This window comes from Crocodylus siamensis, chromosome 1 (genome assembly GCF_052110815.1).
Source record: "Crocodylus siamensis isolate JL-2025a chromosome 1, ASM5211081v1, whole genome shotgun sequence".
Classification (NCBI taxonomy): Eukaryota; Metazoa; Chordata; order Crocodylia; family Crocodylidae; genus Crocodylus; species Crocodylus siamensis.
The window spans coordinates 155,741,707-155,756,814 of record NC_143395.1 but is presented as its reverse complement, the minus strand read 5'-3'; the positions used below and the strand labels follow the sequence as shown (position 1 = coordinate 155,756,814).

Here is a 15,108-nt window from a genome sequence, read left to right as displayed (position 1 = left end):
GCCCAGTATGCACTGGTGAATATTCATGCAGGTGCCTGGGAGGCTTTTGCTGTTTCTCTGAAAAGGCAGCTCATGCAGAATAAATTCCAAACAGGTTGTGTGAGGTTTTTTTTTTTCCCTTGCTCTCCTTCAAAAGTTATTGTGGAGAGGTGAAGGAGGAACTTTCATCTCGTATCTCATGAATCTCAAGGGAACCAGTGTCTGTTTATCATTCACGTTAAATCTCTTTGGGAATGGTTCTGCCTCTTTAAATTAGTATGCTATTTGTTTATAATAACCCCAAGCCTGGCCTTTTTGTTCAAACAATTTAACATGGGCCAAGTACTGCTGAGATGTGAGCAGCTCATCACCTCACTAAAAGGACATACGCCCATTTAGGCATTTGTTCTGAATCCATGCCAGTTGTGTGTTAACTAGAGGAGGAGGCAGTGAGAATAATGGTCACTGGCATGCTGTCAGCCTCGTCTGAATTTTAAACTCCTGATTTGTAGCTTTGAAAACCTAGATGAGGAAAACCACCCTGAGCCCCCAGTAATGAAAAGGAGCAGGTTGAAAAACCCAGTTCACTACTTTTTATAGCCTTCTTTCAAAGAAAACCATTTACATAGTGTTTGCCCTTTTCCCTCCATTTACTCTTTCAAAAGATTTAGCCTACAATTAGATGATGTTAAATTGAGCCGAAATCTGTTTATAAGTATTCCTCATATCTTGGATTCTACCTTTAAGTTGACTGACTTCTAACAAAGAAATTGGCTACAGCCAATGGCAGGCAAGCAACCTTTAGGCTCTAGAAAAGCATATTAGGTGTGGATCTAAGGAAGAAAAATTTCTGGTAGCTGAGAGGTTTTCTAAGTCCTTCATTATGCCCCTGGGAATTTTTGACTGGATCCTCTCTGAAATTTTAATTTGCAGATAGGCAGCACTAATGAGTACTAAAAGGCTTCTTTTGGAAACTTTTTATTTTAGCTTCTTAAATTATCATTTAATATTATTAACAGCCTGGAACTGAGTTGAGAAATTAAGAGTCTCTCCAAAATCAGCGTGTCCATTTTATCTGAGTCCACCTTAATTTCTGGGATTCTGACATATGAAATTAAAAACTAAATCTAAAGTTTTAGCAGGTTATGATTTGAACAGAATTTGAAGCAATAGTGTTCTTTGGGCAAATGTTAGACCAATGCATTTCTGGTAAATGGATTCCTACAGCAATTCAAGCTCTGCTTTGAAAAACATTTTCCCATAAGGGAAAGGGCTCTGTCTGTGTTCAGCTGCTCGCTAGGTCATTTCCCCTTCTCTACCAGCAGCCTTGTTACTTAATGCTGAAGAGTGTGCAGTAATTTTTGCAGTTATATTTGTCACAGCAGAGGTAGCAGCTGAAAGCAAGAAAAATTGCCTCACTGGGAAGAAGGGATTTTATATCAAACGTCAAAGATTCTTAAAGATGCATAAGCTTGGTATTTGCTACTAGAAAAATCTGTAACACAACATGTCTTTTTTTTCTTTTGGAATTATATCAGTTACGGGCACCAGACCTTTTCCTCTCAGAGGCCCTGAGCAGAAGTGATTATATTAATGTGAAAAATTAATGGAGGAATGACTCCAATCCCCAAACTTCTATAATTTCACCTGATCAGGTGCACCTAATATTTGGCTGTTGTAAGTTAACTTTTAAGTTTCATTTGTCCGTGTCTGTCCTGAGGTAGCTCTTTGCTACAGGCAAATTGGGTATTACCTGCTTCCCTGCTGCCTAGTGGCATGGCACACTAATAAGTGCCTATCAAGTTAACTGCCTTGGAACAACTGCACATAAGTGCATCCCTGATCTTGGTGCGATTTACATCAGGATAAATTACACCGGTGTATGTATTTATCTTTCCAAGATAAATAGTTTGAAAACTGTGAGTCTAAAAGGATTCTTCGGCCCTTGACTATCCCATTTGGTATCTTTGCTACCAGTTCTCACTTTACTTGTATGTATACTTCTAGTGCATCTGGCTTAGATAGTGGGGTTAGTTCAAACTATTTTGTAATTAGGTACTTTGCTATGCTTTAGTTGGTGTCAGTGGTACAAATCTTCCTCAATTCTGTAATAAGTTTATGGGTAGAAATCTAGATGTGGTGAATACTTTTAAACAGATTCTGGTTGAATTTAACACCATCTAATTGTAGGCTAAATCAGTTGAAAGATAAAATGGAGGGAAAAGGGCAAATCCTATGCAAATTATTTTCTTTGAAAAAAGGCTACGGAAGGTAGTGATTCAGGTTTTTCAATCTGCTGCCGCATCTTGTAACTGGTGTTAGCGAACTCTGATGACAAGAATCTATAGATTGAAGGATCACAATGATGGAAATATTTACGCTACTGTATTTACTCAAATACAAGATGATCCTGAATATAAGACAACCTCCCAAAAATTAGATTCCGTATATGGAAAATGTATAGATTTCCAGGTATAAAATCTAAGTATTGGAGGGTTGTCTTGAATCCTGCCCCTTCCCCATTGCTACAGCAGAGAAAGCTGTGGCTGGAGAGGGAGGTTATATGACCAGCATGCCCTCTGCCCCACCCATTTCTCCCCCCTGCAGCCTTCCTGCACCCCCCCCCCCCACCCCAGTTCTCCACAGCCTCTGCCTCTTCCCTCCTTGTTCCCCGGTCTCTGCGCTTTCCTCCCAAGCTCCTCCCAGTCTCTACCCCTTCCACTCCTCCCTGAGGTTTCTGCCTCTTCCCCTCCCCCTCCACTTACTGTCAGATGCTGCTTGGGATGCTTGATCCTGGAACACAGCATGGGGAAGCTCAGCCTTTGCCTGCCATGCAGCAGTTTTGGTGCTCTTGATTGGCCAGGCAGGGGAAGGAGTTTCCATGTATCCATGCCTGGAGAGACCTCAGCCTGAGCTGAAGCCCAGCTGCTGCTGACAGTAAGGGCAAAAGAAATGGGGAGGTACAGAAGCTGAAAAGAGGAAGCTGAGTTAAGGTAGGTAGGAAGCTGTTCTAGGTCTGACTCTGGCCCCAATCTGGGTTCATGGCCAACGTTGGAGCCACAGTAGCTGCCTGCTTCCCCTCTCTACTTTATATGCAACTATAAGATAAGGGGCTTTTTCTCCCATGCTGATTGTGGGGTGGGAGGAACTTCATCTTATATTCAAATAAATATGGTAATAGCCAGGACATTGTACAAATCCAGGCGCATTGCAGAACACTCTATTATAAGGTAGTCATTTTTCTTTGGTTTAAAGATACCAGTGCAATGAATAAGCAAAAGACTTCAGCCTTTGTAACTCTTAATCTGTTACAAAATTAATCCCTTAAGGAAAAGAATAGGAGATTAAAAAAAAACAAATTCAGCACAACAGTTTGCCTTAACATGCATAATGCAGGCTTTCCAATTAAAACATTACAATTTAAAACTTTGCTCACAGAATGATGAGAGAGCAGTTATTTTAAGAAGGGTACAGGCAGTCTGCTAAGTTTCCCTCTAGTAACCTCTAACTCAAAAGGCAAAAATAAGAGTTTTGAAAACATACTTGCTATTGGATTTTGTATCAAAACAGCAACAGAGAGGGCAATTAGCTGTTGTAAACTGAACTTCTGCTAATCAATGGTACGCAGCCAGCCAAGGCATTTATGTAAAATGTAAGCAAAATCTCATCTGCTAATCAATTTTAAAAAACACTTCACTGCTTCCTAAGAAAAATCCACAATGAGACTGCCCCTTCCCTCTACTGCTTCTGAGATTCAGAAGCTTTTTGTGGCTGGTAGGGAAAGAAACCATAGGTTTAGAATTGATTGGCTGAGAAGAAAAGTTTAGCATAAATGTCCTTATGTATATGCACTGAGAAAAGACTCTCCCCTTCCCTGTTCACACTAGAATATGACCAGGTTTGTGTGGGATTAGGTGGAGATATTATGGTTGTCTCCCTCAGTATTGAGAAGCAATTTTTTGTCACTATCAAGTTGGTGTTGGTGAGTGTGTGTTATTTCCCCCTTCCTCTTAGCGACTCAGCCCCAAAATTCATTTTGTCACAACTTGATAGATGCCAACTGCAGGTTAGTTATTCAATGCAAGATTCAGTTTTTTGTTAAACTAGAATTAGAAGCAGATCCGGAGAAAGCATCTCCTAAATAAGCTGAAGAATGGTGTTTATATTCCTAATGTAAGGTACAGAGGGGAGAGAAGTCCCTCATATCCCCTCTTCTTGTTTGAGCGAAAGGTATTGGTGTCCCAGCAATGTTTCTTGGGACCAGGTTAATGTGGCAATCTGCTGATGGAAGCCTTCCACAAGGTGATAACAATTAAAGATATGGATAACTTCCACTAGTTGAATAACTACCTGCTCTCAGATGTAATATTTGATAAAGTTTCAGCTTGGCTAAACCATATCCTTGGTCTCTTACCTTTTTCTTTCTGTGGTGTCTGGTTAAATGAGGGAAATTAAAGGCAGGTCCTTAGTATAACCATTCTTTTAATGTACAGTATGAGAGCTTGTGGTCATGAAGTACCACGGGTAGAGGAAGGTGTTGACCTGACCTGAATTGTTTGTTTTGTCAATTTGATCAAAATTCCAATTCTTTTTCCTTATTTGATAAAGGATAGAGGTAGAGAATTTTCTGCAACTGAAACATCTGTGCACATTTGCCATAAAGAGAGAATATGTGCAGGAAGATAGTTCTTCTCAATAAGAAGAACCTGCTTTATTTTTTCCTAGCCTTTAAGTTGCACTTTCTGTATATGTATTATCTAAACAGATCTTTAAGTTGGTGATATGTTCACAGTTCCACTTGCCAAAAGAGTGCATATATTGATTTTTAAATGAATAAAAGTAAATTGAGTGAATGTCATACAATACCTTGAATAAGCATGGTATATAGGCTGGTTGTTGGAGTTAACATAAGATAGTGCAAATAAAGTGATTTGGAGGGTCAGTAATATCAGCCAAGAACTGATAGAGGCACTTTACAGAATTAGCCGTTAAACTAAATAAGGTTCAAAGAAAAGAGAGAGGACTGAAAAATGTCACTTGCAGCCTACTTTAATGATCATTTTACTCATCACATCCATGTTCTAACTGCTTCTCCCTGTTTAGGTTACTACTGTGGGACTGTGATGATCGGAGCTACAGCTATTACATTGAGGTTTCCACTAATCAGCAGCAATGGACTATGGTGGCTGATCGAACAAAAGTTTCCTGCAAGTGAGTTTAATTCTTTTTTTCCACATACTTGCCCAGAAAGAGAAACTAAGGGAATTGTTTGCCCATTGATCTGTGGAAGATTTACATTGCTACTTCTCACTAACCACAAATGGAGTGATACTTTTATAACTGCAGATCACTGAAACTAGACCCCTACTGGTATACTTTTGAGGAGCAGTAATTTCTAAGTGTAGCTGAACAGTCAGCTTTAATACAAAAATCACCTTTTAAAGATGCTATAGATCATATCAACTGTATATTTTCCAGGCTGATTTAACCGGTCCTAATATCGGTTTGGCTGCCTCAGACCACAAAACCCATATTGCTGTCTTGGTTAAAAAATTTTCCCCAGATTCCATCTTGTCATTGAAGCTCTGGTTTCTCAACAACGGAAGATAATGTGACAAGAAAGTAAGGAACACCTTTTACATATAGCACAACTGGTAATACTTTCCAGTATTCCATAAGGCTTTCACTTCCCTCTCCAGCAGACAGCAAAATATGTACCTCAGTGTCATCAAACTTGCACTCAGTGTCATCTAATGCAAAGCCTTCTATGCTTTTATGTCAGTAGGTCAGCACTTCCAACTGTCACACAAAACAGACATTGGAAAATTAATTTGCTGTACTACTTTTGAGGTTATTGGTAAAGTGTTTAATAACACAACTTGTCTAATGGTAGTTTTTCATAGAATCCCATGCAGCTATAAAGATACCACAGATATCAGCAGTCCTAGCTAGTCCCAAGCTTCCCTTCATTCTCACCTCAGGCTTCTTTTCCTGATCGGTTCCCTTTGCTGCCAGTCTGCCTACTTTTCCCAGGTTTGGTTCTTATCACCTGTGTATTCAAGTCAGGGTTTCTTGTCCTGCATATTTTGTGGATGGCAGCAGTGAGAACTACGAGAAGCTGAGAGCACAGGAAGAATCCCTTTGTTCTCATTCTCTGGTTCTACAACATCTGCAGAAGCCAGGGGGAGCAGTTACAGCTGTAGGGTAGAGTTCACTTTTTGCTAATGGACTATTCAGATAATTTAGCTATCAAACCCGTAGCAGGTGTTTAATGAGTGTGTGCAAACTGAGATTTTTCAGTCTTACTTTAGCAGAGGTGGGTATTTGAAGCAGCATATCCCTCACAGGAAGGCACCCCCTTCCTTTTACATTTCAAGGTCTAGCTCTAGAACATAGTTTCATAGTTGTTAGGGTCAGAAGGGATGTCAATAGAGCATTCAGTCTGACACCCTGCCATGGGCAGGAAAGCGCTTGGGTTACATGACCCCAGCCAGGTGCTTGTCCAGTTTCCTCTTAGACTCCCAAGTTAGGGGAGAGCACCACCTCCCTTGGAAGCCCAATGCAGATTCTGGCAACCCTTACTGTAAAGAAGTTCTTCCTGATGCCCAACCTAAATCTGCTCTCTGTCAGTTTGTGGCCATTGTTCCTAGTTATTCCAAGGGATGCCCTGGTAAACAGAGTATCTCCTATTTCTTGTTGCACCCCCCTCCCCTCCTGTTCCCCCCCCAATGAATTTGTAAATGGCCACAAGATCACCTCTCAGCCTTCTCTTGTGAAGGCTGAAGAGTTCCAGGTCCCTCAGTCTCTCCTTGTAGGGCTTTACCTATAGACCTCTAACCATACAAGTGGCCCTCCCCTGGACCCTCTCAAGGTTATCCACATCTCTCTGTCGCGAAATGCCGGATTAGAGACTCCGACACCACTTGGTGAGCCGCAAACTTTACGGAGCGAGCGAGTACGCGGCTTGTGGGGCAGGATAAGAGGTGGCTCGTCGACTGCCCTTGAGATTCACCTTACTGGCGCAAGTAGGTGAAATGCTATATGCTTTCAAAGTTTATAGTAAAAGGTTTTATTCAACTCACCTGGCCTCACCCTCTTACGAATAAGAGGGGAGACCGGCTGGAGCGAAGTTTCAGCTAAAGTATAAGCGCGGAGGTATGGTAAAAGCAGGTATGTGGTCTAAGCTACGCTGAGAGGCTGATTTTCGTTGTCGGGTTTTCGAGGCCTTTGACGGGTTTTCGCTGGGATATGCCCAGACGGGAGGCTGAGGACCGGCAAAAGGGTGATCAAGCCTGAGGTTTATCCAGTCGTCGTCTCTGCCGTTTCCTGCTTCTTTGACTCTTTATTGATGTTGGTTGGACCGCCTCTATGACACTAACTATGACATAAGCTAAGCGTGCAGGGATAGGATAGTTTTTTTTTTTTACATGGGTGTTGCTAGGCAGATTTTTATATAGGTGGTGTTTCTGCAAAAGTGAAACTTACAGTATAGAAAAGAAACTTACAAAACTCGCGCGCGGGGGAAAATACAAAACTCGCGCGCGCGCAGTAGGATTTCGGTTATAGCTATTACTAAATAAACATTTTGGTTTGGGTTGACCAAAAGATAAGACTATAAAGTTACATAAATGTGAAAAATGCCACGCAGCAGTTATACAAAATGAAATAAAACATTTACACCCTCTTGAAGTTTGGCACCCAGAACTGAACGCAGTACTCCAACTGTGGCCTGACTAGTGCCACAAAGAGGGGAAGTATCTCCCTGGACCTGTTCATGATGCACCTGCTAATGCATGATAGAGTGCAGTTAGCTTTACTGATTACTTTGTCACATATTCATCTTGGAGTCAACTATGACTCTAAGATCCCTTTCTGCCACTGTGCTGCTGAGAAGGTCATCCCCTAGCCTATAGGTGCATTGGTGATTCCTTCTCCCTAGATGCAGCACTTTGCGCTTGTCTTTGTTGAGCTGCATCCTATTCTTTTCTGCCCACTTTTCCAACCTGTCCTGGTCTGCGTGGATTCAATCCCTTCCCACTAGTGTGTTTACTGTACCCCATAATTTTGTCATCTTCAGATTTGGACAGAGTGCTCTCCATGCCCTCATCCAAGTTGCTGATGAAGAGAATGAATAGCACAGTTCCAAGAACTGAGCCTTGGTGAACCTCACAGCCCACATCTTTCCAACTCTATAATGACCTATCCGCCACCATTCTCAGGGTGCGACCCTTAAGTCAATTTGCCAGCCACCTGGCCATGTAATCATCTGTGACACAGCCACTCAGTTTGTTTATGAGAACAGGATGAGATAACACATCAAAGGCCTTCTTAAAATTCAAGTAGATGACAAATATCTCAACTCCTGCGTCTAACCATGTTGTGAACTGGTCATTAAAAAAAAAAAAAAAAAAAAAAAAAAGGTTAGGATCTACCTGCTATGAACCCGTGCTGGTTGCCCTTCAGTGTTATTTTTCCTGCTGGGCTCCCACAGGTGTGATCCTTGATAATTTTTTCAAGGGTTTCCCCAAGGATAGCAGTGAGACTAACTGGCCTATAATTACCCGGATCCTCCTTCCTCCCCTTCTTAGCCCTTTTCCAGTTCTCTGGGACCTGACCTGAGCACCAAGAGTGCTCTAGCAGCCATGCCAGTGGCTCTGCTATGACACTGGCTAATTCCTTCAGCACCCTTGGATGAAGATCATCCGGGCCTGCTGACTTAAACACATTCATCCCCTCTAATTGTCTCTTTACTAGGTCAGTGCTGACTGTTGGTGAGCTGGTGTTCCTCCTGTGCCTATTTGTAGTGCAGTTGGGAGGTTTGTCTTGATCTGTGTTCAGGAATACAGAGGCAAAAAACTAATTGAAGAGTTCAGCCTTGTCCCTCCTATCTGTCCGTAGGGGTCCTGTGCTGCCCTGCACCTTCTTTTTGCTCCCTGTATACCTGAAGAAGGACTCTTTGTTGTCTTCAATTTTTGTCACCAGCCTGAGTTCCATTGCTGCTTTGGCCTTTCTGACGGACTCCCTGCAAGTGCAAGCCGAGGAGGTATACTCCTCCTTTGTAGCTGCCCCCTGCTTCCACAGCTTGTACGCCTTTTTCTTTGCCCCTCAGCTTTCCTGGATTTCCGTGTTCAACCCAGAGGGTTTCCAACTTTGCCCCATTTTGTGTGCAATGGGATTGTCTCCTTCTGCGCCCAAAGTGGGGGTCAGACTCGCTTCTCCACTGCTGCTGTTGGAATCAACAGCCAAGATGTCTAGCAAAAGGGCAAAGATGAAGACCACCAAAAAGCGTCCTCAGCTCACAACCTCCAATGTATTTGAAATGTTCAATCAGTCACAGATTCAGCAACATAGGCAGTGCTAAAAGTTGTCAAAGATTTGATTGTATGAATTGTCTTAACATCTGTTGAACTATGTGTTTTTCCTTAGTCTCATGCCCTGAAACAGCTAGACCATTATTGCTGAAACGTAGGAAAAGAAGGAAAGAAATTAATCCAGAGGCAGATGCCATGCATGGAAAATACCATGCTGAACAGTTTAAGTTTAGCAAAATTATAATCAGCTGAAAACAGAGTGATGTAATAGGAAGTGTTGGAAAAACTTAAGTAGAGGAAGAACTACTATCTATATGCCAACAATCATCTGTGCTAACAACTAGAAGGTCTTTTTCAAGAGGCTCAAATTTGCAAAGGCAGAGCAGATAAAAAAGAAAAAAGCCAGCATAATCCAATGAGGATAATACAATTTAGAGAAAAACTGTCAACTTGAAAAATTCCATTTGTGTCTGTAGTTTTTATTCCTATTATACTTGCAAGAAATTCTTAAAACTATTGTAACAAAGAAGGTTAAGTGGGGGAATATTTTTTCTTTTTTCAGTTAATACATCAGACACTAAATATTGTGCCATAGTCAGTTTCACTTTATTCCTTTTTATGTTCAGTTAATTGGTCAAGCATCCACAGAATAGCAGAAAAACTAAAACTTTTAATTTTTTTCTGTAAAGTACTTTAAAAATATTTTTGGTAGGAGTTAAAAAATGGTAAAGTTAACTAAATGCAAACATGAATTTCACTGGAACTTACACTTATAAATCTTGGCACTTTTTTGAAGATCCCCATTAGCACTTAGTCCTCAGTTCTATAAATGTTTAGGCATGTGGCTGACTTTATTGACTAGAAGCCCCATTAACATGGGTATTTAGAGGTTGTGCTAAGAGAAGCTGGACTGTTAAAATGAGTTAAAAAAATAAATAAAGATCAAAATGAATAAATAAACCTATAATACAAGTAATATAATTTAATTTTGTAATGTAGGAATAGTAGTATTTTCCTCCCTCATGGAGGGATTTTGGGGATTAATCAGTAAAGTACTACTTTACTACAGACTGCTGAAGTCTCCTGGTACTGGAATGCCACTGAAGCCCTCCAGGTCTGCACAGAGGCCATTGGTCACTAGCCACTGTACTACATGAATTCTCTAAGTATTGTTCTACCTTACTGTTAGAATACAGATCATTATAAAATGACATATGGTCTACTTGGAACATTTTGTAAAATGGGTGAGTTTTGAGAAGAGTATCAGAAAATATTTCTCCTCTTAAAGATGGTTCGAATTATGTTACATCTTCTATCTTAGGTTAATGTGCTGAGATTTCCTATGTTATAAATGTTTATAGGCTAAAGCAGAAAAGTGGGTTTTTATGTACTGTGTAGACATATGGGGGAGCTCATTTGAAAATTAGATTTGAAAAGGTCTTAGTATTTGGTGAAAGAAAAATTTTAGCAGAGAGAAGTGGCTAATAGTGAACCATGACAGACTCTGTAAATGATTAATTTTGCATTTTTTTGCTGAACCAAAGGACTGGAAAGAGCCAGTTTGAACTGAACTAAATTAAAAGGGGTTTTTCATTGTTTTTTTTCCCTGACAAAGTAAAAGCCCAAAATATTTTGTTTCTATTTCAGGTATTTTTAACAAAAGCTAAACAATGGAAATTTAATGCCTAGATAAATGCCTAGATTTAAGTGTTTGTAGGATGGCTTGGATAGGGATGATCCTGCTTTAGGCATGGGGTTAGGCCAGATGACCTCCAGAGAGGTCTCTTCCAGCCATACTTCTCTACAACTCTGATTCAGTCATTGTTCATAAAATCAGTAAGGAGGGGGAGGATGGTGCAGCAGTACTTCTTAGCTAATCACCTAGTGCAGTGATTCTCCACTAGGGTGATGTACGATCCTTTTAAAGGTGCTACATGATATTAGCATTGCTAAATGTGCAAACATCTACACAATTCACAAGATAAATCTAGAGGTTTCAAATAAGAATCCAGAGTTGTGTCTAACCTGCTATGATTTTTCTGAGTTTTTGCATCAAAAGAATTGTTTTATTATTTTTCTGTAGTCAAGAAATGAATGAAAGCTACAAAATGGCATTTTCTGAAGTGTGCCATAACCCCTGAGCTATAATGTCATTCTCAATCTCTGGCCTAATGAATATTTGAATATTATATCCAAAGTTTTACTACTCCAGTTTAAGAGATAAACAGACCTGGTAGCCCTTTGTTTAGGGGCTTCATCTACTCTGTGCTTGATTCAGAGCTGGGATTTTTGAACCAGGGTCTCCCAACTCTGTGAAATGCCCTAACCTCTAAACTTTAGCTATGAATTTCCTGTTAGTGTCTGGTCGACTAAAACCACATTTTCTGGCAAATATTTTCTTCATCTAAAAAAAAAAAAATCCTCCTTCCTTGTTACTTGTATAGCAGTTAGTGATGCATGCTTGCATTCCTTCATTCATTGAAGAAAAATAAGAGACACATCTCCACATGGTACTGTGGCCACCAGTTATTACACCAGTGTCTAATCCAAGATATTCATGAGGAACTGAAGTTTTTGTGCTTACTCTTATTAGTACTGGTTTCACAATTAAATATTATCTTCTGTTGTGAATCTCAATAATAGACATTACTCACTTTTTTATGCAACCTTTGCTGCAGTAGCGAAACAAAATAGAGAAAATTAAAATTGAATAGACTTTAAAGAGAGACATTCACAAATCAGCAGACTTGGGAAAAGTCAACGTTTAAGCCAACACACTTTACTTTGTAGTGTTATTTTTATTCTTTTTCTTAAAGATGGGCTTAGTTGAGAGCTTTTTCCCATGCAGCCAGGCTTGTCTATCAGCCTAATACTGCAGTGAATTATAATCCTTTGTTTAAGGCATTACACTGTTGTCTTGAAAGTGATTGTGAAATCTCCAAACCAGCCTGCTGAATTCTCAGCAGGCAGACTAGAAGATACTATTAAGGTAGCAAACCCCAACTTCCACAAACCTTTGTTCAGTCAGAATGGCAAAGACTGTAATGAGAAGCATAAGGAAAATAATTAAATTATGTTTAAGTAGTATATACTGTATTTGCTAGTCTATACAAGTGTGAAGTTTCCTTTTAAATTCTGAATGTGCCATCTTTGGTTGCTTTAATGGTTTTTTTAATGTATTATTTTGTTTAAATTAATAGTTCAGTGCTCAGTGCCTGCTGTGGCAGACTTCTCTTACCTCCTCATTTCTCTCTCTCTCTCTCTCTCTTTCAGCTCAAAAAGCTAAGGAAAGAAGCAGGTTATGTATATGTTACCTTCAGAGGGAAAGCTTGCTGTCCTCTTTAAATGAGAGCCAATTAATGCAACTGGTTGTGTAATTGTCATTGTTTAAACGCTATATATAGGCTAAATTTTTCTTCTTATCAGACTAAAACTCTGTTTTCTGTATGGAGTATGACAGTAATGAAAACCAGTCATATTCTGTTCTTTTTTTTAAAGGGCAAACATTTATGATAAATGATAAGTTCTCCTGAGTTTGTTAGTCTTGAACAACAGAGACTTGTACTTGTTAGAAAAAATTGCTGACAAAAGTCTAGAATCCGGATGAAAGATGAAAAAAACCAAAGGGCAATGGAAGCTAGACCTCTGAGTTAATGATTATTTTGATAAAATAAGAACCATGATAAAAACAAATATGAAGGAGGCTATCACTAAGGTTAATATCAACTGAAGCATTGGTCTTTGAAGTCTTTTATACTGTTACTGTGACATGGATTCTAAACTAATGTTCAGTTTCTGAGGGAAAATTATATCCAGAGCTATTACAACTAAGTGCAGACATTCAAAAAGCCCAAGCTTGAATTGATTCAATCTTTGCAGGTTAGTCAAACCTGCATAGATTGAACTGATTTGCAAATGAATAGACTTTCACTTTTGATTCCAGAAATGCAGCCACATGCCTTCTGTGGCTCACACTAGCAGCCATGGGGCACTAAAGCGAGCCCTCCCTTCCCTTTCACAGCAGCTATAAAGCTGGAGGGAAGCTGACCATGTGGGGAGAGGGCGTGGCAGGACCCTGGCCAGCTGCTGAGTTTGGCTGGGGAGAGGTTTAAACCCCCACCCTCCCCTGCAGGGACCCAGCTGGGGTGTACCTGGAGAAAGAAGCCCTTGCCAGGTTTGTCCCTGGGGGAAGGGGACGTGGCCAGACACTGACACTGGCCAGGACAGCGCCTCAGGCAAAGGGGAGGGGGATTAAACTTCCCTGTCTTCCCCTGGGACAGGGACCCCAGCCAGGGTCTGCCTAGCTTTCCCCCCGCTGGTCGCTTGCGTGGCATGGGGCATGGCCAGAGCCAACCTGGGCTGCTGTCTGAGGTTCTGCCTGGGCTGGCTGCAGCCACAGAAAGCCAGACAGACCCCAGCTGGGGTCCCTGTGCTGGTGGGAGAGAGGGAAGACAGGAGTTTAATCCCCATCCCTCCCCCACTTCACCAGAGGCTGCTGCCTGGGTGGGTTCTGTCCATGCCCCCCACTGTTAGAGTAGCAAGCAGCCAGAGGGAGGGGAAGCCAGGCAGACCTGGGGTGGGGTCTCATGTGGGTGGGAGGGGAGACAGGGGTTTCATCTCCCCCCCCTGAGCCTGCTGGCTCATGCCCCCTGCCCACTCCATTCCAGTGGCAAAAAGTCTGACAGGGGCTGCTCTTACCCTGCCAGGCAGAGTGGCATTCACCAGCTGCGTTTCCCACCGTCATCCCTTTGTCAGCCAGCCCTCACTGCTCCACCTAGGAAGCAGAGGGGTGGGGCTAACCCTGCTGTGCTTGATCAGACAGCCCAGCTCAGCCCCAGGCTGCAAAGCATGCTGGGTTGCAGGGGGACTGTGATTGAACTTGAACCAGGAAGGGGTCTGGGACAGAAGTTCCATAAAGCGGTTTGACTGAAATCAGTTAAGTCTGATACTACATTCAGCCAGGTTCATCTTAAAACAGTTTTGGTGATTTTTGAAACTGGTTTATGTGCACTGACCTTCTGTTTTGTTACAGGTTTAAACCTATTTCTGATCAATTAAATTGGTTTATGTGCAACTTCTGTCCCTAGCCTATGCAGTTTGATAGACAATACAATCAAGTGTGGGTTTTATGTGTATTCAGTTCCTAAGCATTTGGCACCAATTATCTCTGTGCCTGTTTTCTTTCATTTTCACGTTTTTCATCGCAAAGATATTATTTTGTAATTGCAAAACCATGGGTGCATTTTCTGACTTCCCCTTTTTCTAGCTGGGCTCTCATTTTAACATTGCTGTGATGCTTACTATAGCTATTCCACTTCTTGAATTCTGAGTTCAGTTCCCATTGTGCTTTATTGCAGGCCCTATATATGATGAGGCCTGAATTCCACATAAAAATCAAAAGGAAGTTGGGCACTTTATAAGAATGATTTTTATATTTTTACATGTTCTGACTGAAATTTTAAGTATAATTTCCCATTGTTAAGCTAGCTGTCTTCCTCAAGTATTTCACATTTCTATCCTTGTCCTGTTGTGCAGTGGCATATCTTTCCTGACTGTAAATCACAGCTTTAGAAAGAGACAGAAAGGTCAGTTGCAGAAAGCAGCTGATGTATGTACCATAATTTTTAACCATATTTCAAAACTCATGGTTTGGCCTCTTCCAGGTTGTTCAAGTATTTAAAAGAAGAAAATACTAATTGCATGCTTCTCGTGGCAAGCTTGGTTTTTGGTTTTTATTTCTCACCTTTATATTTGCCAGAATTTGTCATCTAAAACATGGAGTGAGATTGCTTCTGTTACTCTAGAGGGAAATGAGTGA

The 15,108-nt window shown here is 41.0% G+C and overlaps 1 protein-coding gene across 2 annotated transcripts in view; it reads left to right on the top strand.

The window, feature by feature from the left end:
* BTBD9 (BTB domain containing 9) overlaps positions 1 to 15,108 on the top strand; it is a 276,523-nt gene that overhangs the window by 194,291 nt on the left and 67,124 nt on the right. For both annotated transcript variants that reach the window (XM_090046617.1, XM_090046626.1), the window contains exon 9: positions 5,083 to 5,190. In XM_090046617.1, coding sequence (XP_089902743.1) covers positions 5,083 to 5,190 — 108 coding nt within the window. The remainder of the gene's footprint in view (positions 1 to 5,082; positions 5,191 to 15,108) is intronic.